General features: G+C 42.2%; 1 protein-coding gene across 1 annotated transcript; it reads left to right on the top strand.

The window, feature by feature from the left end:
- Nucleotides 1–2,596: 2,596 nt before the first annotated feature.
- Nucleotides 2,597–23,389, top strand: LOC123969698 (neurexin-2-beta-like). Its single transcript, XM_046047318.1, has 4 exons — nucleotides 2,597–2,603; nucleotides 3,789–4,111; nucleotides 10,522–10,600; nucleotides 20,322–23,389. The coding sequence occupies exons 1-4, from the start codon at nucleotides 2,597–2,599 to the stop codon at nucleotides 21,212–21,214; spliced, it is 1,302 nt and encodes a 433-aa protein (XP_045903274.1). The 3' UTR covers nucleotides 21,215–23,389.
- Nucleotides 23,390–24,157: the final 768 nt, after the last annotated feature.

The following is a 24,157-nucleotide window of genomic DNA, read 5'->3' as shown; positions in this document are numbered from 1 at the left end:
GCTCGTTGGCTGTTATGGGTTTCTCATAGGAGGCACCCCAATTTCGAATTGTAAATATCATGTTTGATATTTATGATATTGGAGTTCCTCCTATCCAATTGGCAACCTTAAGATTATGTCTGTAAACCTCTTACACTACAGGATCATTTTGGCCAATAATCTGTTCCAACCAGCGTCTGATTGGAAACGCTGCTGCAATTGTTGGGAAGGGAAAATCAGATCGAACACCGACCCAATTATCCTCTAGTGTGCCGCCAGCATAAAAACAGTCTCTGCACACTGATCACACTGACCTGAGCTCTCTGTTTGTGTTTGTTGATGAGGTTTTACCAAGAGTGGAGTTGTGGGAGTCTCAACACTTTCTGCCATTTACCTGCCATGTAGCCAGGTAGCTAATGCTAGCTCGCAACAAAAAAACTGAGCAAAATTCCTTGTATGTGTACACATACTTGCATAGTAAAGCTGCTTCTGATTACCTAGGAGTGCCTAGGAAATACGCAGATGGCACTTTCGGTCTGTCCACCATTTTGGCCCAGACTAATAAATCTCAACAACTATTAAATGGATCGCAATGACATTTTGTACATTTTGTAGACATACATGTTTTCCGCAGGATGAACTGTAATCATGTTGGTGATCCCCTCACTTCTCATCTAGCGCCATCATCAGGTCAAATTGTTTGTCCAATACTTTGGTTTATGACCAAATACCTGCTAAACTAATGAAATTACCATCAGCCTCTGTTGTACTTTGTATTTTTTGGCCATATTGCTCAACCCTAATAGGTAGATAGGCCGATCAATAGATGGGTGGATAAACAGATAGAAGGATAGATGTATCAAGCTTGAGTCTCAGCTCAGTGTCTGCAACAGCTCATTGCTGAAGCCTGATCATTCCGGTCTCTGCACTGCAGTTAATTAAGGAATTGTGTACGGCTGTGAATGCCTGTTATTATGAGTGGCTGGCTGCCTGCCATCCCCCATCCATCCCAACCTCCTTATCCCCCTTAACAGGCCTGGAGAGAGAGGCGGGGCAGCAGCCACCCAATCCCACCAAACTGGTCCAATAGTCCCTCATCAAGGTGCAAACCCCATGTGCAGAGCTGTTCACTACAAACACACAGAATAAGCTGTTGAAATACACATACACACACAAAGGGAAAGGCGTATGCAAATAAATGTTGGGCAAACACACACGACTTGAAAAGGCCAACTATAACTCACATAAAGGCCATTTCACTGACATATTTCATAAGTTGTTATATACATGCACACACACCGCTGTGTCATATTAAGCGCTGTGATTGCTTGTCATGCAGAGGCTTCTTTAACCACCCTACCACCCCTCCACCTCGCCCCGCTAATGCCCGCCACCTAAATTGGCTCTGAAACCGCATGTCACTTTTGATTTGACCCGGCAGACCCTGAAACAATAACTTCATCAGGCCCTGTTAGAGGCTCATTGCGACCAGACAGCTCCAAAACAAACACTGATTTCCCTTCATCTAGTCTAGAGGGCACCTTTCTTCTTTTTCGCTCTCTCTGTCTGTCTCGGATGGATGCATAAATGGCCATCACACTGCTCTCCTGTGCTCAAGGCTCGTCTTCCTGCACTTTTTATGTTTTTAGTTTTTTTACAAAGGACATCATCACATGCTGTAGTAGCAACGGAGGATTAAATAGGTCAACCCACCGGTGCTTGAACTTGAAGTATGTCACTATACGACGGTGAATGTGCACTGACTTTCGGAGGTATAACTAATCCCCCCTACTCTGCATTATAATATACTTATGACTGTGTCACTGGCTCAGAGTGTAACTAACACCAACACTTAACTCCTCAGGAGTAAACTGTCCTGTCTAAACAGATCATCTTCTGACTTGGAGCTGCTGCTCACACTCAGGGAAAGTCGGGTGTTTTTAAAGGAACTGTTTGGTAAACCAAGAAGACCGATAGCATTCAGGAATAGAGATGATGCTGTGTGCCCTCTGCTTCTCTGCTCTCCATGACCCTTTACTAGAGAGCGGGGGCTGACTGGGGCCGCTTGAAATGAGAGACCCTCTGGGCTGATGTGTGGGTGTGGATGTATGTGTCCTTTTGTCAAGGACATTGGAAGAGTAATACAGGGGTGAGGGTGGGCCGAGTCTGTTAAAGTGTGATAAGTGTCATCATCCATGATGTTTCAAGGTTCTCTGTGTATGTACATAAGTGTAGTTATTCTCCTGCATTTTCCTTGCTGATGTCCACACCTTGACAGTCTGCCCCTTTCATCACTCCCATACACAAAACATGCTTAGTGATAAGATAATGGAGTGAGACTTAGCTATTATGTCAACAGTGCATATGCCAGACGTTAAGTGTCATCATTATGCAGTTAGGGGATGGGGAGCGAGTCCCTTGTGGGCCCCTGACTGGCTTAATGATCTGATAATGGGATGACACATGTAAGGGCCCATCACAGAGTAATATATATCTCTCCAGCACTGAACATGTGGTTTTGCCGAGACACATGCATGTGCCATAATAGACATTAAATGTCTGATAGTCCCACCCACCGGGATGTTACACATATGTCAGTACGAGTGCACCCATATAGATGGAGAGTAAATCATAATTACAGTGATGAAGTACCCTCTCAGCTCTCTTAATTGAAAACAAACGGGACCCAGGCCCCGTCCCTAGTGTTTCCATGCTGATGAGTAGAAGGCTGTCCTCGCTGGCTTGCAATCCCACAGAGAAAACAATTGCAACTTTCAAAAGACGTTCAGAGAACTCATTCGTCATCATTACACACAATTACAGACACATTTCGGAGGTCTGTAGAATGACATCTCTAGATAGTCTATATTTTGCTTTCAGATGCACACGTTTGCACACGATGCACAAACAAATACTCCCCTCTTTCCTCACAGCAATTGACTTATCCATAAAAAAGCTTTTTGGCTTCTCCCTTCCTTCTCCTTTAAGTAATTCCAAGGAGAGCCTGGATGCAACTATGGGGTTTAAAGAAGAAAAAGAATAAATGAAACCAAGCTGACATCAACTGGAGAAAATGCAGGGAGAAAAACTACACCTGTCAGACCGCCCCCTACTCCACTCCTTAACCACAAGTCCTGGTAACACATTAGTATTGGACCCTGGTTAAATGATTGACCCTATCCTCCCTTCATCCATCTATCCATTCAGATGAATGGTAATGACCACAGAGAGGAACACCCCCTGTTGAATAAAACATTTCCTTCCAATGAGGATCTTATTTCCCTCCTTTGGGTGGCAGAGCGAGGCGACATTTTTTCCGCTGGCAGAGGTACTTTATCACTGTGCAGCTCAGGTGCATTGGAGGTCAATGACACAGACCCAGCATTGTTCTAATATATTCCATCTCAGGGCAAATGAGATGCATTTCTCTGTGAACCTTCAGTCTCAGGGTCAATCCAACTGCCCCTGCAATTTATTTGACTGCCAGATTCGGGCTGCCTTTCTGAGAAAGTGGCACGTGCCCTGCCCCATAATGGCTACAACTGCTGCAAACCAGGGTCCAATCTCCCTAAAGTGTTACCCAGGAAATCCCATGTGATTGAAACAGTACCTCTATCTCCCCCGTTTCACACTGTGCCTGTGTATTACTTTTGTGTTTGCTCATGTGCAAGCTCACCCAGAGACCACGACTAATTTGTATTCTTTGCCCTTTTCCCTCTTTTTATTTCCCTCTTTCCATGGTTTCTCTTACCTCCACTTCCTCTCTCTTCTTTGTCATTTTTTCATCTTCCTTATCTCTAACATATCAGGTCGCCAGCTGACCATCTTCAACAGCCAGGCGTTCATCAAAATTGGTGGCAGTGGAGAGAAGGGACGCCATTTCCAGGGCCAGATCTCAGGCCTGTACTACAATGGCCTGCAGGTGCTCAAACTGGCAGCTGAGGGCGACCCCAATGTCCAGACCCAGGGCAACCTGCGGCTGGTGGGTGACGTGCCCTCGGTGCTCACTACTGACACCACCTCCACTACCCCACTGGCTGATATGTCCACCACAATCATGGAGACAACCACCACCATGGCTACAACCACCACCCGCAAACAGCGCTCTACTTTGAGGGACAGTGTCACACAGGTGAGCAGTCATGAGTTTGTGATCCAAGCTTGTTTATAGGACTCATACAGTGAAGAACGCTGTAAGTAAAGAAGGCAAGCGTTTGAGTCATTGAACTGGGGAGATATTGCCAGTTACTTTTAATTGGCTTTCTAAAGTTCCTCCAAAATATTTGAAAGATTAAACAGCATGGCCAAGTAACCAGATGGCCCTCCTTGGACACGTGAATGTGCATTTCAAAAGAAATCATACGTCAGCTGCAAGGTCAAACTGTCACATACTCAGCACTGTCTTGTGTGTGAGCCTCCCCTTTTTAGTCCTTAGCCACATTCAGATATTTAAACAGCCCTGAGAGGGAGACACATAACAGCTTTGTGTGGCTAGAGCTATTAGATCAATCAACAATGCAATTTTGATTTCCTCCAAGAAGATATGGCACACTAAACCCCAGATGTGGTAGGATGCGGGAAATTACAACACATCCAGACATATCAGCAAAGACTGGAGGTGGGGAGGAACATAATGAAGCAAATCCTTCGGCAGCAACAGCACAACGACTTAAGTTCCAATAAATGTGCAAGGTACAAGGTAGTTTATTAGTCATTATACAGCACAAGGCTGCATAAACGAAACAAAATCTGTAGTTCCTTCATGCTACACACACAACATATAATAAATTGTAGGCCTATATTAAAATATGGTGACATATTTATATATTTACATACACGTATACACCCCGAACATTCCACAGTGCATTTTTTGAATTTGCATCTGGGATAAATGTAAACAGCAGCGACCAGATGATAATATGAAAGTTTCATCTTCACAATAAACAGTCTGACATTTGGGAAACAGAGTCCAGAGCCTGGTCTGGTTGTTTGGGCCGGGTGGATCGTGGTCTGCTGCTCTTTGATCCAAAAACCCCGTCTTCATCTTCCAATACGCTTGTTTTGGCAATAAAGCCGGACAAAACAGAAAAAAACAAAAAAGAGTTTGAAAGAACTAAATGTATATTCACGACTCACACACTCGTGAAAGACTTATGATTTATGGTCTGATATTATCCACATGGGCTATGGGTGGCTGTCACCACCATGGTTAGCAACAATTAACAAACAGTAGGGCAGCACTGTTGCCCACATATTGGAAGATGGAAGAGGCGGGTCATACAGGCCCACTACGCTCATAAAAACACCTATTAACAGGCTCCATGTGTTCCAGGAGGGAATATGCTGTAGTTAACGCCCAATATCATTAGCTGCAAGCTGTGTGTTGTGCAAAAAGACTTTGCTGCATAGCATTTTGTGTGTGATCCAGGTTGTCACAGGAAGAGATACAAACATCTCTTCCATGTCGATGCTGGATGTACATTATGTCAGCTATTTCTATGTTTTTGTACTTACTTTGTAACAACTACTTGAAAGCTGTTTTCTATAAAAAAAACTTTCCATTTTATACTTTAAACATAAACTGTCCAACAACTTTTATGAAGGAGCAGGAAACACAAAGGCAAGGTGCCAATTACCAGCGCATTTCACTTATTCAGTTGTGTTCATTAGCGCGATTCATGTCGACATAGCTTGTCTGAGATCAGTCAGCAAGCCACTCGTGCTCGTCCCTGACAACCATGATCAGCAGATTTAGAATATATTTAGACCGGCTCACTCTTTGTCCCTTTATCATCATCTCAAACCTTAGCAGATTCCATCCTTTGAAAGTCCTATCTGTCTCATTTTGAATAAACGCCGCAGCACCAATTAGAGCGAAGTCAAGGTGAAGTTGTTGACGGCACAAGTAGGCAATTCACACCACTTTGTGTTGCAAACAACCCGTTCAAAGAATATGGAATTTAGAATGTCGGTTGTGCATCAAGTCCTGTTTGTTTGTTGTTTGCTTTTTTTCTTCATCTTGTACATTTAGAAATAATCACTTAATGAAGCCTCCATAGCCTCATCAAAGTATGGTGCTATGATGCCAGCTGACAAAAGACATGAAGGCTGCCGTGTTCACAAATGTTCACCCAAGAACTTTCTTTCAGTAATGGTTGAGACAGCCATGTTATTACAAGCAAGTGAACATTTTTGGACTTAAAAGGTCAGTCAAAGCTCCTTTACAGACAACACTGTCTCCAGCGTGCCCACTTGGCATGACTCATTTAGATGAAGGGTCCATGGTTTAGTGTTTCTGCATCGTCTCTCTAAACATGAGATCAATGGAACCTGACTCTGTAGCCATCCACTCAGTTCAATATCATATCTCTGGCCTCCAGACTTCTTGGCGGAAACACTCTTCCATGTTCAGCGTATAACAAGCTTTTATAGCAGCGGTCTGTGATGTGAAATTGGCAGCCATAGACGTTCCAGATAATTTATCAAACGCCCTGTTTGATAAATTATCTGGAACCATTTTAGGATAGCAAAAGACTACGAGTGCTGTCTGCTTCTCTATTGTTACAAGCCTTAATGTGTACTGCATTTGCTGACTGATGTTTATGTTTGGTCATAAAAAAGCAGAGTCCCACCTTTAGAGTGCTTTTTATTGCTATGAATCTATTTTCACTTTTTTCTTTGTTATTATTATGTACCTAGCTGAACATAGTATATTGTCACAATAGCCCAAAATAGCATTAAGGATATGTGCATGAGAATGAATAGATATTACCAATAAGTCACTCATCCACATATTTTAACGATTATAGAGGCAGTATTGTACAAATATGTCTATTTGTACAGATGGTCCCAGTGTGACTGAATATTTTTTATCCTTGAATTTATTTCTTACTTGAGGTGTCTGGCAAGCTTCCCCCTTCGATAATGACAGAAAATAAACCAGACATGGTTGGGTGAAGAAAGGGAAAAGAATAACTGTTGTTCTAAAATTGCTTGAGTAAACAGTTGTAGTCACAGTCGTAGTAGTCAAATTCAGCACAGCCATGAAAGGTTGAGAATTACATTGATTTTTAACAGCTGAGAGGCAGCCGACACTGTATGAAATCTTTTATATTTTCTCTTCTAAACACTCTGTGTTTGGTATGTCTGTCCTGGGAAAAAGCCTGTGGTGCACAGGAAGTATTGTTGTTTGTTTTTATATTCATGGCAGCAGCAGCAGTTTGGAATAAATAGAAGAAAAATGGGAAAAATTTAGCATGAGCAGTGGTGTGTATCATAGCTGAACACACGGAAAAAAGCAAATCGCACATACAGTAGAACTCAAACTCAATCAGAATCATAGATTCACACAGTAAATAGCAGCGTAAATAGCACCATGACTGATAAGGCTCTTTTACAGTAGATAAAGTGTTGAGCCACACTTAAACACAGCATTGTAAATGCCAGTTTACCATTTAAGCTAGGGTAGGCAATGTTGGAGAACTAGCATGAGAGAGTATCCAACCAAAAGAATCCCACCCCTCCTGTCAGGCTTCTTTGCAAAGCCACTTCCACAAAAAACACTTTCATGCGCAATGAGTGCATAGGCAGAGGTAGGTCTGCAGGTAGGTAAGTAGACAGGTAGCCATCCATTTCAGTCAGACTGAATGTCCAAAATGCCCTTATGGCTTTTACAGTAAAGGTTAAGCATAAGTTTATCAAAGAAAAGTAACCTGCAAGCTGCCCTTTCACCTCTAGCATCAGTTATATTAGTCATATGTTGGTGGAGGTGGCCTACCTGACCACAGTGACTGATTGAAAACTCTAAGGAAAGGAAAACTCTAACAATGTATAGACTGAGTAGACACAGCTTAGCCATAGAAACAGGCCACCACAGGCAGAACAAGCTAGACCAGGGAGGCCTGGCTGGGTTCACTTTGTCATAAAAGAGAGGTTGAAACAGAATCTCACTTCAGTTCAATTCAGTGTTATTTATATAGCGCCAATTCATAACAAGTTATCTCATTTAACTTTTCATATAGAGAAGGTATAGACTGTACTCTTTGTAATAATATTTACAGAGACCCAACCATGAGCAAGCAGTTGGCAACAGTGGCAATGAAAAACTCCCCTTTAACAGGTTGAAACCTCAAGTAGAACATAGACTAGGGTGGGCAGCTATCTGCCTTGGCTGGTTTGTGGGAAGAGGCAGAGAAAGAGGAGGGAGAGAGAGAGGTGAACACAGTACCCCAACGTTCCACATAGAAAACAATTAATAAACAATAGTAAAGGGGGCAGTGGTACAGATATCAATCTCTGTTTGATTAAAATCACCAGCTACAATTAAAACACCATCCGGTTGTTTTGTCATATAACTGCTGATGACCTCATACAGTTCCTGTTCTGCATTTTTTAATTTGCATCTGGAGGAATATAAACAGTAACAACAACAAAACTTGGATGAATTTAATCCCTGCACTCCCTTTTCCGATGTTGATGAGTATATTTCTGTCATAAGTAGGGGAGAGCGCGGTGAGTTGAGTCAGTTTTTACTTGAGGTGTCTTTAAAGCGAGGACAAGACAGTAAGGTCTCCAACTAAAATATGAACATATATTTTAGGATGTGGTGCATCCCTAGGAATAATCAATTTGGATCTAAAATAAACTGTTTTCAAAATATGGCTATCCAACAAAGAGCCAAGGGAGAGGATAAGTTGAGCCACATGGGGGTTGGGGACATCAATGTGATTTCATCGTGCAAACTCAAACGCCAGGTCTGAACATTCAGTTGCATTAAAATAGTGAAACATTGCAGCTGTGTCTCCTAGTTGTTTCATATCAATGTATCACTTTAAAGTCATCCTGTTTATCGTCATGTCCCATCCACCTGATGAATGGACTTCCCATTTTTGTACTGTACCTCTCTCACTTCTCTGTCTAAACCCACAACAGGAGTTGAATCCTGTCTGTCGTCTATTTATAGAAGCATGACATGATGGTTTCTGGTCTAGAATGCATAATGTCACATTATTGCGGTGATGCATAAGAATGCAATGTAAAAATACAGTCAAATAGCTGGCTCAACTTCCAGCATTATAAATACCACAGTGGGCAAAGCTAACAGGAACTATGGTGCTCTAATGAATATCCTCCGCACCTGCCAAGATACAGCAGAGACAGGAGACAGGCCAGGGTGGCGGAAAGCAAGTGAGCGGAAACCCAAATTTCAATTTCTCCAACAGCTCTGAGCTACCTGCCTAACTGTAGCTTTGATCTTAGAGGAATTATGTGCTTTGATGCTTAGAATAAAAGATCTACCTTTTGATGTGTGTGGGGGGGTCTTTTTTTCTTCCCTTCACCCCTTGATACTGTGGATTTCCATGAAACAGTTGGAGTCATCACTTGTCACACTCTGACGCATATTTGGTGTCAGGGTGTTATAAAACTAAGAGCACAAGCTACGCCCCTGCCACTGCTGTTTTAAGTCGAAAGAACTCCCAGGTGTTTGTGATCTCTCTGATTAGTTTGGATGGATGCAAGACGGTTCAAAGTTGTCTCATTGTGCAGTTGGATAGTGATGAGAAAAGTTCTGACCGGGTCAAACTGGAGTTTGGAGCTACTCCTTCAGCTCTCCTCCAGCGGTTCTCAGCACACTGGGTTAGTGGGCCTCATGTGACAATTTTCCATCCAATAAATTACACACACACCCTGCCATTGGCAATTATTGATGTCCGGGTTGCTTAATTTAAAGAAGTGCACATTTGAAAGGTTTCATTATAAACTGTTTTATGTGGCGTTTGGAAAAGTGAAGCAGCTGACTGCATGGATGGAATAGAAATGTAAGTGAATGTCTGATGAAGATGTTGCAGGGAAACTGAAGCAGGATCATTAGGCCCATTTGGCAGAGCAAGGTGATGTGAATGCACTCTCAAACTCACACAATGTGATTAATAAATTATTACACCCATGCTGTGCATTACCAACAGAGAGAAAACGCTGCACGGCAGTGTGGCGCTTGAATCAATTATGCTGATAAAAGCCCCCCATTTTCAATCGGATGACCCCATCTTGAATAACAACCAGAGGCTGAGAAGAGAGGAGGGGTGTCTGGGTGTCTAGACACGCAGCTGTGTGAGTCATGCAGTAGTGAGGACAAACCCTGGCTACTAAATTGGAACCACCTTGTCAGATTTAATCAGTTTTCTTCTTGAGGCCCTGCTGCTGTACCTCTGCTGGACTTTTAAACCCTGCACTGACAAGCTCTACACCTCTTTGATTGGTTAGTGTTTAGTCTGTAAGAATTACATATTTTCAGCAAATTTGCTACTACTAAAAACTGCAATACAATACATCTTCATGTAGTAACTGAAGAAAGATTTTTTATGTACAACCTTTTTTTTTAAAGTGTGCCTCTCCTGTTTGCATTAGCTTGTGTTTAAGTAGGAACCAAAGACCTTGACTATGGCTCCCAGAGACTCTTAGCCCTCTTTGATGTTCTGTGTTTTCTCCACACCAATAAAATGTATCCTGACTCCATCTCCTCTGCTTTCTCTGTTCTTCCAGAATGCGGATGACCTCTTGGTAGCATCAGCTGAGTGTCCTAGCGATGACGAAGATTTAGATGAGTGTGAGCCTGGAAATGGTGAGTCAACTCAGGGAGTTCTGTCCTTAGTACTTGGTATCAAAAAGTGCAGTCTAGAAACAAAAGTAGACTCACCTAGCATACTGCTACTTCCCTTACTCCACTTTTATACGACATGTTGTGACTGCACAGCCCTCCATATGCGGCTCTGATTGGCCGTATGTGTACCCTTTCTTATTGGTTTTCAAAGCAGCGGGCAGTCAGCAGCACTGTGGTCCATCAATTGCTCAGCCAAGTGGTAGTATCTGGCATTTCCCCAGCTGTTGCACCAATCTCCTGCCCCGACTTTAACAAGGCAGGACATTTTCAACATGGAAACGCAGCTTGTTCTGTACAGCACACAGCTGTAGCCTGGCAGGCCCGGTGGCTGAGGCACTGTTCGTGTGAACAGCGGGTCAAGTAATGTTCTGACACCATGACAGGAGGTTGTGTGCTTTACTCCCTGCCTCTGTGGTTTCTAGGTCTACTAAGCTGGCTATACTTGAAAACTGCCAAGAACCACGCACCGTACAGTGAAGCAATGTGATTAAAATTACTGTCTACAGGCCTCCCAAAATTCTAGGAGACTAAATAAAGATATGCAGATTCACATTTAATGACATTTTATCCTGAAAGATCCTGTCTGACAAGATTGTTGTTGCTAAATGGCATTGCAGATATAAATTACTCTGGTGTGGGTGGGATGAAAACCACAATGCCTCAAAGAAACCTATCATAAAAACATTGCCAGTATATATGCTGTTATAATGCTCACTTCTAGGGAAAATTGAAGCAACTGTTCTTCTGGAACCCTGTTAATAACACATGCTAGCAACTTTGCTATTAGCCAGTTTATTTTTAGATTTAATCTGTTAATATATTTTTCATTTTTAGTTGAAGTCAGTGAAACAGAAGTTAGAGCATCTTTATCTTCAGTAATGTGACGTATGTCTGAGTGAACTGTAAAATATGTGAGGAGGGTTTATATACAAAAGGGATTTAAATTGTCCTTAAAATTTGATTGGACCAAGTAAAAGTGGGCATGATTTAGCGCATGCAGCACAATGCAGAGTTGTATCCGCTTTTTAAATTTTTACAGTAAAGAGTTGGAGCTCTTTATAGCTCAAAGTCCCTCGCCTGTTTGAGCTGTGAATCAGCTGTGAATTAATCAAATCTTAACCACGCTGTTTTGGAAATGTTGAGTTTCAAATGCACACTACTCTAGCTATTAGAGCAATATGGGGGTTTTCATGTTTTACAGGAAGGGATAAGGGCGGGATTTTGTTATATAAAAATACTTAAACTGATTTTTTGACCTAATGTATGTAAACAAACATGTAAACAAGAGATAACTGAATTAACACATGGAAACTCGATTAGAACCTGGAAAATAAGTTTTCCAAGTTCTAATTAATGCCTACTCCTGGTCTTAAGTGTGCTCAAAGTGTACATATTCTCACTTTGTGTGTTTTTATATATAAGCAGTGTTTATTAGGGGGGGAAACGATTCACTGATACATATCAGAAACCGGTTTTAAAGTTAAAATGCGCCTATATTGATATGCAGATCTCTAGATCAATCTAAGTGTTTCATGAACTAGTCGATGGCCTGATTCTGAAGTTTCAAATCGGTTGACTGAAGCTTTGTTGCTAAAAGCGTCTCCACTCTCGTAAAAGGTAAAGCATAAAGCACGTGACTCTCATGCCCGCAGAATGTTTGCGTAGCGTTGCTTACGAAGTAAAAACGAGGACAGACAAGGTTCACAGTGAACCATCAAATCTAAAATCTAAAGTTTGGAAGACATTTGGATTTTATATGAAGGAAAACTGTTCAAAAGTCTGGCAATTTTGTAAGGTCAGTTCAAGAGCAATTAAGTAGAGGAGTAGCACGACAAATCACGTGGTGAGACGGCATGGTGAAACCTCTGCTGGCAATGAGGAATCTGTGGATGCTAGTCCTGCCAGCACAAGCACATGCAAGACAAAGACAGCGATATTAAACATATTTTTTCTAGCCACCACTCAGCGAGGTCTGAAGTAATCACGACATCTATAGCAGTGTTATTGCTATGGACTTATGACCTTACAGTGTAGTTGAGAGTAATGATTTTCATGATACATGTTAGAGCCAAGGTACGAGACACCAAGTGGCCAGTATTTCAATGAGTCCCAAAGGTGTTTATCAAAGTAAAGAACTAAGTTAAAGAAGAACTTTCAAATGCAGAGTAAGTGGAAATAACAACCAATGCCTGGAACTGATTCCTGTGTGATGTTTACACACAGCACCACATCTCTCCAGGCTGAGGGGTAAAGGATAATTTTGTTATTAATAAACCTTGACCCTATTTCCACCTATTTTGGTGTTGAAATGACTAGTAGGTACAAAAGGTTTTGGAATCCTCGCAGTGGATGGCTTCAGCCAGCAGCCGTGGCTGCGACGAATTCCTTTGAAGCGTCTTTCTTTTGTGGACGTAATTTTGACGCAGTTCCCCCGAAGGAATCTGTTGCTGTAAATTCTAAAGTCGAGTCATGTCTTATAGATGAGAGTATTCAATGAATTACACACAGGGGAAAATAAGTGCTTTATTGAAAGAAGCATGTGTTAACTGGAACACTGCTGATAAAGAACGGGCCGTGTTATGTTTTGCAGAGCGGTCAAATACTTATTGCACTCATTAAAATGCAAACCAATTTATAACATTTTTGACATGTGTTTTTCAAATTTTTTTGTTGTTATTCTGTCTCTCACTGTTCAAACAAACCTAACATTAAAATTATAGACTGATCGTTTCTTTGTCAGTGGGAAAACGTACAAAATCAGCAGGGGATCAAATAGTTTTTTCCCTCACTGTAATTCTAAAATTATTTCCATTTTTTTCCCCATTCCACACAGTAACAAAAATACTTCCCTGGAATTCCTTTTATGTAATTTATTTATATTTATTTGAGTGTAAGCAATGCCACTTTTATAGAAATTATTTATTTTGATTTATAATGGTAAATGAAAGTCATTAAACAAATGTTACACCTCTGGTAGTTAACATTGGAGAAACTAGCAGGAGACAGCAACATTGTTTAAGTAATCCCACCTCCTCCCTTCAGGCCTCCGTCCAAAGCCCTTCCCCCAAAACACATTTACATGCGCAATGAGTGCACGGACAGAGTGCACACAGGTTTTGTTTTTTGATTGCTGTCAGGATATAAGGAGAATTGAAATAATCTGCCTACCCCAGCTTTAAGGACTGTATCAGATTGCAAAAGTGAAAATGTATCACTAATCTTAGTTTGGATCCACTCATAATAAATCTACTTTAATGAGGGTAGAGCAAACCTTCATTAAACATGACAAAAAAAGGATCAGCATCACTGGGATGTCTCCGTGAAAAGCACTTCACTTTCCTGGGCTACATTTTTAAAAGTATTTTTTTTTTTTAGGAATGGGGATTAGTGGTTTGAATAGACTATATGTTGGACTGTAAATGGCAGGAGATTATAGTAATCGGTATGTTTGTGTGAGGAGAAACTGATCTGAACCTGTGTTGAGAAACTCAAGTATAGCGTTCTCCTGCGGTTTTCTCTGTAGGTGGTTGGGACAGAAATAGAGACTCAATTCCCTTCTTATCGAAAGGAGAAATGAGAGTTTTTCAGTGGATGCTATGCCCAGGCTTAATCTCCCATGGGGAAACGTAACTCACTCTCTCTCTCTGTCTCGTACACACACACAGTGGCAGACATGCTCACCTTTCCATACAGACACTTGTCTCTCTCTCACTCTGTGGGTGTAAAGTTTTCTCTCTGCAGCCGTCTCTCCTGAGAAACAACAAACAAGCTTGTGCGCACGTACATGCTCCGTATCACACCTTCCAGATGCCACAAGAGTTCCAGCGTGGCGAGCAAGTGGGGCCGGATAAGCCTCTGTGAAAACTGTGTACAAGGACAGAAGAATCAACATTGTCCACAGAACATGTCCCCTCTCCATCACTGCTCGACGAACACAGGCCTGTAGTCATTGTACGACAGGACCAATTCCCAGTGTTTTCAATTACATTTTAGAATGCAGCTCGGTGTTATTGAACTGCCTTCAGGAAGGAGAAAAAATATCAAGCACTGCTGTGGATTTTCTATTAAGCCAAGAGAGATCAGAACGAGTCCTTCCTACAGTATATACAGCCAGTGGAGCTCCATCTGCTTTACATGTGTTAACCTGCAGCTGTAGTACACAATTCAAGGGATACAACTTGTTTTCTAGTTTTTCGGCTGTCTAGTGCTAAATGATGACCCTCGATGTGAAAAGCTCAGACAATGATTGCGGGGCAGCCTCAAGTCGCACACTTGCTGACAAGCTCAGAGTGGATGCAAAATAGACAAAGCACAGGGCGCCGAGAAAAAGACCCGAGGAAGAGATGAGCGGGAGAGAGAGCTGGGAGGACTGCTTTGTGAAGGACTGACCCTCATTGAGATGTGTGTCACGTTCCCCTGCGCTCAAAGCCGAAGAGAGAAATGGGGGGGAAAGGAGAGAGACGGAGATAGAGAGAGAAAAAGAGAGCACGCGAGAGAGAAGGTAGTGGAGAGGATGCAAGGGCGCGGACTGAAATTCCTGCCTTTCCCACCAGGCTAATTAAGATTTGACTTTGTTAGGGAGCCTTAATGAAATCACCCAATTAAAGCTTTGGTTTTGATCCTCCAGAGTTGTTAATGAGCCTCTGTCATGAGAGTGACAAGACCTAGGAAATGGGGACCTGGATTAAAAAGATGAAACTGTGTGACGTACTGGGATAGAGTGACAAAGTGAACACACAGATTTGTATCTTCGCATGGACGCTCAATTAACACACATACATGAAAAGTCATCTATAGAGACTAAATATATTCACAGTAACACACAATTAGAGAAGTAATTATACAAACGTCTCCTTCTCCATCAAGTCCTGCTCATTAGATATCTTTCATTTTATCTCCATATTTCACTTTATGCATTTTCCCTGCCTCAGCACGGCCTCACTTCCTCGCACCTCCAAGCTACTTATCAGTCCCAGGATGTCTTAGGTGCTATATCGGTTTTACTCTGACAAGATCAGAGCTTTGAGGAGCTCCTCAATAATTCATCAGACGACACGCTATAGAGACAACCTGCAAATGTTCTTTTTAGGTCGAGGAGTGAAACTAAGAGATTGGGTGATAGATGTGGTGTGACACAGAGCGCCGAGCCCCCTTAGTCAGTGTGACTCGGAGCTTGCGTGGGATAAAACCTACCCTGGTCGATTGGTTTGGGTGTGTGTGTGTATATTTTTATATATATATGTAAAAACCCTTCTGATTGAACAGTGTTACTGTTACAGTAGTTTCTGTACATGCTGTACTTTGTCATCGGCGATACACTCGGGTAAGAACAATAAAGATTAAACATAGCTTTCATAGAGAAGCATCAGGGGAACCTGTAGGGTATTTGTTGGATCTAAAAGAAATGCCTGCAGAGGCTGGTGCTCCCACAGCTCAGTCTATTGTCAAATGCACATAACAAAACCCGAACAAAGGAATTATTCAACATTATTTAGATGCCTTTAAACAACTCAAAACAATCTCTGGTGTCAATCAGTCAAGGGTGCATTTTGTCATTAAGTATTTCTGCTCCAAACTATCAGTGTTTGCAAAATCTTATAGAAATCATAATTAAAATCTGAGGTTAACCCAGAGCAGTGAGTGGAGAATGGGTTCTCTCTCAGCAGGGTGTCTTTCTACTTACACTTGAAAACTGTAAACAAATATTGTGACTTCCAGAAGAACAGTGGGGGAAAAAAACATTTTTCAGGAGCCAGTTAGCTTTGCAGTTTAATTTTATAAATCCACTTGAAGGAAGGCTAACTGTGGAAAAGAAATGTGCCGCAGATATACCTGGCTGCAGCACCACGGTAGGAGAACATAACAAGATATTGGTACCATGAAGAGGGTCATGAACAGGCCCGATACAAAAGCAGGGAGGTGTTGAAGTAGTAGATTTTGATGTATCTGTGCACGTCTAAAATTTATACCATCATGAGGTGAAAGAAAGGTGAGGTGCTAGAAAAACAAATCCAGCCAGCTCTGAGGAGTGGATCAAGGTGCTGATGAGCTGTAGGGAGCTGACTTTTACTGCAGTATGTGACTCTCAGTGTGACACGATATGAGGAGACAGCAGAAAATGTAGCAGTTGTAAACAGTTTATGGAGTCGCATGTACAGTATGAAGTTGCACAGATTGTATGGCCAGAATTGTATTTATTGTGGTATAATTTAAAAGCAAGCGCGGGAAAAAACATTATTCTTTCCTTCTGCAGCCTAATCAAAGCTGAATTATAGAATACTAAAACTCCAAACAACCTTTTTGCTCTAAATATTTCAAATGGATGTGAGCGGGGAGACGTGATCGGCAGAGTAACAATGTCTGTTAGTAGACTGACATAGATGCATCAGTATCCATCTGCCCCGTTCTCATTTTGAGTAAATAGAAGGGGATGACTCATACTGGCAGTGATGTGGAGTGGCGTGTGGGTAAAGATAAAGAAGAAAATTTCATCATGTGGGCTACACGTGGTTCCACTGCCTCAGCTTTTTAAATCAATGGACTCGAACTCAGTGGGGCTGAATGTCTTTCAGCCTCTCTCGCTTTAAATATTAAATTTACAGTCGTAAAGAAAGAGACACCCACACACTGGAGTCATGCTATACGTATTTTTCAGCACTGTTTGCATCAGAACTGGTCTCAGTCAAGACAAACATTGCTGTAGCACTAGGCGAGTTGGTCTATGTTAAAAACAACTAAATACATCATGTTCTTGTTGAAAATGTCCTGCATGTTACGGATCCATCAAATCCTGGTTTTCCTCTGGTTTTATATCCGTCTGTGGTTCTTGGCAGCTTTCAGAAGGAGAACACATCCATGAACATACATGTTACTTGTCACACGTTTTTTCTTACTCAAGTCAACTTTCTCCTGTCAGCAACCTGCCTGTGGGTGTCAACGGAACAATCAGAGCTGCATACAGAGAGAAGAGGGTGCAGTCGTGGAGAAGGGACCAGTTGAAGTTGTTGATTGGTTTAAACTATGGGTGCAGTAGGCTTGGGTCACACAACAGGAAATGAAAAGATGGTTCACTTGATAACTGAGTGCTGAGATGTGGCTCACACTGTGTATGAGGGCTGAGGTTCATTATTTTTCTAGTAGCCCCTGCCAGCCAGTCATATGAGATGATGCCATACGGCCTTCAGGCTTTGGCTCTACTACGCACAAGAGTGCAGCAGAGTGATGTGACTGATTTGTCGGAACAATCCTTTACTCTTAAAGATATTCTTCTTTATTTCTCTCCTGAATATCTGATTATCCTTTTTCAAGCACTGTTCTCTGGGTTCATATAAGGTAGATTTTAGACAGGAAACAAGTTAAGCATGTGTTCCTGGTTCTGCAATGATTACAAGAAGTGTTTACCCTAACGAGACCAACCCTTTGTGTGTGCAATGTCAGTCACATGTGCTGTAAGTGGGGCACACAGTGAATAGTGGTACCTACTCAGTAACTGGTTGGCTGCACACCGAGCAGAAGGTATAAAGCTTGAAATTGCACTTTCTTACCATGCAGGCAGATGGCAAAGTAAAGATAGCAACATTACCATCTCGTCCGTCACCCCTAAGTCACACGAACGTCCTGAATCCCTGAGGAGCTATCACTGAGGTCCCCCAAAACAGTTTTTTTGTTCTTCTCCTGTGACTTTGACAAGTTATTCCACAAAACCAAAGATTTTTCGGAATGCACTAAACTTGCAAAATCCTACTTACGGGCGGCTCTTCTTTGTTCCTCAAATGTGGCACCACACTCTGCTGTCCCCTCAGCCTTCAAGGTGAAACACAGTCCTCAAACACAGAAAGAAAGAAAATATAATGGAGAGAAATAAGTTGAGCGTTGCCATGGCAACTAGGCTTTTCAGCACCGGTTCAAAAATAAGAAGTTAGAAGAAGGGTTGAAGTTTTTTTCCTTTACAGCTCTCACATTTTGCTTCATTTCAAGGCCTGTTTCTCTCAAGTGTGTTGTTATATGCTGATATGTTTAGTGGCTTTGTTAACATCACCCTCTGCAACAAAGCCTTCTGCCGTTCTTTGATTGAAAATGTATGGTTGTATAACTGACCAGGTTTGGGGGTGGGTGGCTCAGGGTTTTTGGGGGGTTGAGCGTTGCTGAGCTGAATAAAGGCTACGGGAGAATTGTTACAATACCAAGATCCCCACCTTACACTTCCCCCATCGTCCCTGAACTGCCTTATCCAACCCCTCTCCCTCTGAGTCACACTGATTTACTTCATCAAATGAACAAAGAGCCAAAGTCATGATTTTGTGCTGCTGATGTTGGCATTTCTTTGGTCATGTTATGCTGTTACCTTCCCTTTTTTCTCCCCCCCAAGATGTGCCATAATCTAATCCCCCCTGCCATGTTTTCAAATGTTTCCTTAACTGTGACCCTTACACATTTACCAGACTGAAGAGAAAGTTGTTATGAAGTCCAATGTAGTGTATAAACACACTGTTAATGATATTCTATTTTCTGTTAACATCCTTCTAATATGTTTAACCACTAACACCGGCTGGGGCTCCAGCAGTCTATGTTAGAGGGATTCCTCCTGAATGAAATTGATTAATTTTTTTTTTTTTTTTACATATTATATGTTATTATACACCCAATAATATTAATTTAATTTGGATGTTCATTTCATAGTGGGCTAAAAATCAGATTACATAACTGAAGCTTGACAACATATTCTGGCTCATTGAGATGATTTTTAACTGTTCACTAGTGTGGGTGGCTGTAAGAAGAACACCATTGCCCCATGTTTATGTGTGGTGTTTGGGAGGGAAGTGGGCATCCGGGAGCAGTGGTGTTTATTACTGTCTCTCAGTGTACTGTAGTATGTACTGAGAGTTTGGGTTAGAAATTAGGGGCAGCGAGCTTTCTGCAGCAGCCCCTGGGGGTTTGCATGCAGATTAAGCTATATAGAAATGAGCCATTGAAACCACCATGCTAAAATGGGGGAAATGGCATTGAGCCCATTTTTCATGAGAAAAACTAATAATTCAATAATATATTTCTTTACATTGTGATTATTTATTTTTAAGCAATAAAGAAACAAATAAGGAGAGGATGTAAAGGAGGGGGGAGGGGGGGTTGTTTATCAATATCCGAGAACAATCTTACACAGCTTTCTTTTTGTAATTTTTTTTCATGCAAAAATCATGCGGCCAATTTGTTGATGTAAGTGACCTGAACCTCGTGGTTTGCTATCTTATTTAACCAATCACAGCAGAAACATCTGAGCGTTAGTGTAGCAAGCATAGGTAAGATAGCAGTGAATGATAGGCTGTGTAGTACAATAGATGTTAAGTTGTTCAGTGTAATTTGTAGTCTACTTTTATCTTGTATTAGTGATATAACATGTAGGTCTAAGCAGTATAGGGAGATTGGTCAGAACAGATGCAGCATAGAGTATTTTATTACACCTTGTATTTTATTTCAGTTCATAGTAAGTCAGCATATTAACTTTTTAAATAGAACAGACTAACTAAACTTATATAACTAACCTCATGTTAAGTTTTAGTGCTGTTCTAATACTGGTGTTGCTGTATTCATTTGAACTGTTTTTCTTTTGTTGATCTGGAGGTGGTCTCTCTCTCTCAGGTGGTCTCTAACACTCTTTTCCTTCATTGTCTCCTTCTTGTCCTAGGAGGTGAATTAGTGTTGCCCATAATAACAGTGGACTCCCTAGACCCCCCATCAATCGCCACCCGCTACCCAGTAATCCCCCCACCCCCTACCACCTACCGCCCTTTCCTCACCCTGCTCGAAACCACCAAAGAGTCCCTCCCTTTGCCCAATGGCCGACCCCCCTGCCCCTTGGACCAGGAGGACTGCGAGGAGACCATCGAGGTGTCGGCATATGGCTCGGGGGAGATGACCGAGTCGGATGACGAGGACTATTACAAAAACTCCCCCCTGGTCACCGACAGGACTGTCCTTCCTCCTCCTCCAGCCGTTGAGGGCGGTGTCCAGAACCCCCGAGACCGCCATTTTTCCCGCTTTCCCAACTCCCATCGCCCACCTCTCTCCTCCACCCCTACGGCCAACCCCGACCAGCTCAGCCCGCGCATCAAGTCGGCCGGCGGCGGCAGCAGCAGTAGCAACAACAAAATCCCCGCCGGGAAAATGAACACCCGGGACCAAGTGCTGCTGCCGCCGGCCCATCCCTCGTCAGACCCAGGCCATCGCAGAGTCCCAGGAATAACCTACCCCCCAAATTTCCCCCATGTTCCCACTCCAGACCCCACATCTCCTGAGAGAGGTCTTCCGGGTGCCGTGGAGGTGCAGCAGTCCAGTAGCACCACAGGAATGGTGGTGGGCATCGTTGCGGCCGCCGCCCTCTGCATTCTCATCCTGCTCTACGCCATGTACAAGTATCGCAACCGCGACGAGGGCTCCTACCAGGTGGACCAGAGTCGCAACTACATTAGCAACTCAGCCACACAGAGTAACGGAGCGCTGGTGAAGGAGAAACAGCCCAGCACTGCCAAGACGGTCACCAAGAACAAGAAGAACAAAGACAAAGAGTACTACGTCTGAGGAGCACCGCCGTGACACACAGAGACAGACAGAAGACGCACTTAGAGAAGGAAAGAGATGAGGGAGAAAGAGAGAGAGAGAAAAAGGCAGTATATGGAAAATGACAAACACCACATTGAGGGTAATTCATTTAATACTCAGTATTGTCCGGTGGCCATACATGTTACCAATTCCAGTCTAATCAGAGGGAGCCAGCAAAGTAAGATGGCAAGATCATCATGGTTCTGTTCACACCTTTCAGCATTGCTTTGATTGATTTTACTTCTTATTAACCATGGTCTGGCTTTAAGGAAAGGCTATTACACCTCAGATCATAACACATACTGTGCCAACAACCGTGTACCAAATGCTGATAAAACAGTGATTTATGGATTAGCACTTGATAGGTTATTTAATATCGTGAGTACTGTAAGAAAGCACCACCATCAGTATTTGTGTCAAGGTCTGTACTTCATTCTGAGGCAAGCTTGTGGTGTAAGCCGTCACCTTGGACAGTATCAACATATTATTTTCCAACTAGGCTTGAATTAGCAACTCGACATCCATCTGTAAAATCAATATACTGCCAGCTTACAGAAACACTGTGTCTAATACAGCTCTCCCACCGCTGTAAGTGTTCAACATCTCTGATCCCTCACCTCTTGTCAGATCTCTCTCTCTCTCTCTCTCTCTTCCTGTCATTTGCTCCTGTTTCTCTCCTTGTCTACGGTGCTCAGCAGCTGATGCAACGTCAACTCTGCCGTGTTTCAAGCATGTAGTATTCATTTACGAAAAAGAGATAAAAAACTGTTTTTCTTTCTGTGGAGTTTAAAAAACAAAAAATATGACGATGATTGATGATCATAACAACGTTAAACGTAGCAACTATGTGAGATACCACCGCTCCAAACTATGGATGCTAACTTGTACGTTTATCCGCCAAAACTTGTTGAGGCCAATACCCCTTGGTCATCTTTTGTTCCAGCAGATCTATGTCATGTGTTTCTGGGGCCTTGAGGCGCCCCCTAGTGGGCCAGCAGAGAAACTGTGTCACGTCCTTACAGTTACTAATAACCGAAAAACAGAAAAAACCTCCAGCAAACAAGATGAACTCTGTTCTATATAATTATAAATATATGTATAGACGTTGCAGAAACCTATGGACCTAAAGTGTGAGCGAGTGGGAAAGTGAGAGTACGCTGATAATGCGCAGCGCAGACGGACTGTAGGATTTTTGACGTCAGAACAGTTTCACCACCCAGACCCCCGTTTCCCAGACCCCACTCCTCTCATGAACAGTGCGGCTGATGCAATGCCTTGCTGCGAGACTCAGTCACTTTGGTTTGCTCTTCTTTCTTTTTTTTTATTCTTTTCTCTGGGGAAATGAGAGACATTTTAGGGAAATTCTGAATTCATTCTTGCTGGAGTTCCACTGTGGAGAGAGATACCTCGCAGCTGAAAAAGCGACTGTGTCTTTCGCCCCTCTCTAGCCTGACTGGACTGATTGCAGCCAATGGGCAAAGCAAACTTTGTGGGAAGAGCACACAAATAAAAGGTGAACGGCAGTTCCCTGGAAGACGTACAACAGAACTCTAGTATTCCAATTTTCTCATCTCTATTAAAAAAGGAAACTGTACCATGAAAAGAAAAGAAAAATCCTGAAAAAAGTTTGTGAAATGTCTAAATATTTGACTCTCATCCCATTACTAAGAGAAATACGTTTTCCCTGCTATCATTCCTGTTTGGAGAAAAAAATGACTATGATTCTGGGAAACTGAAATTTCTATGTATTTTCTTTTGGTAATTGAACAAATGTAATTTGGGTTATGATCATGAAACCACACATTCTCCTTTTCCAGGGGAGAAAAGTTCCTCTCCTTTTATTCCATCCTACATCTGTCATCTTAAACCTAAGTCCATACCTTGTGGAGAAAGCAGGCTCTATCCATCCTCAATGTTTTTATTTGTTTTATATCTATTTCTGTCTGTATGGCTAGAGACAAGATGGCAGCCATTTCATTTGACAGGCTCCATCAGTTCACCCTCCTGCCACGTTTGTCTCTCTTTCGCCATTCCAAGCATACTCCTCCCACTATCTTCCTGTTCTTTCTAAATGTTATTGTAAAGTGTTCCAGTGAGATGACTCTAAATATGTGTACATTATCAGAGGGAATACACTTGGTTATATACTTCTTACTCCCTGTGTAGTGTGGTCTCTTTATTGTCTTCTTGCCTCTCAGTCTAATTTTATTTTACCCAATGACGTATGAGTATTTTATAAACACCTGCACTTGATTTGAAACAGTCATAGCTATATACATAGCAATATCAGGTTATCATTTGCTGCCCAGGGCCAGTTTTCTCGATGCATTTTTCCTCTTTTTCCATTGGTCAATTACCAGATTCTTGAAACTTGCAAGTCTGCATTAAAGGGGCTGTGTGCAGTTATCAGTGGCCTCCAACGGTAAGGTTTCCGTTTGCAACCACTGCCTTCGCGAACATGTGCTCATGCATGTGCACATGTTCGAACCAAAACAGAGATCGACACACTGGAAACAGCTTCACACAAAATGCTGGAAACGCAGGTAAACTCCCACTGCAACATTACAGTGATATTTTTATCAGCTTGACATTGCTAGTTGCATGATAATGGTACATTGAGCATTGAGCGGTACATTGCATTTAGCCAACATGATATGTCAGCATTAGATAGCTTGCAGGTGTTTCTATAACTATGTATATTTCATTGGAGAAGCTATATTGGATGATAACGAAAATGGTTAATGAGCTAGACTGAATATTATAAATGAGATTGTTGCCACACTTTTACCATATCAAGTAATGTTACTGTATTGAATGGGTCTTCTACTGTGTCGTTGTCCTGTGCCGTTATATTGCATTATTTGGGTCACGTAAGTTACGGCAACTGAGACCAGCGAAGAAGCCGTGTGCCTGAGTATCGGT

This window comes from Micropterus dolomieu, linkage group LG04, assembly GCF_021292245.1.
Source record: "Micropterus dolomieu isolate WLL.071019.BEF.003 ecotype Adirondacks linkage group LG04, ASM2129224v1, whole genome shotgun sequence".
Classification (NCBI taxonomy): Eukaryota; Metazoa; Chordata; class Actinopteri; order Centrarchiformes; family Centrarchidae; genus Micropterus; species Micropterus dolomieu.
This window is presented reverse-complemented; position numbering and strand designations above follow the sequence as displayed.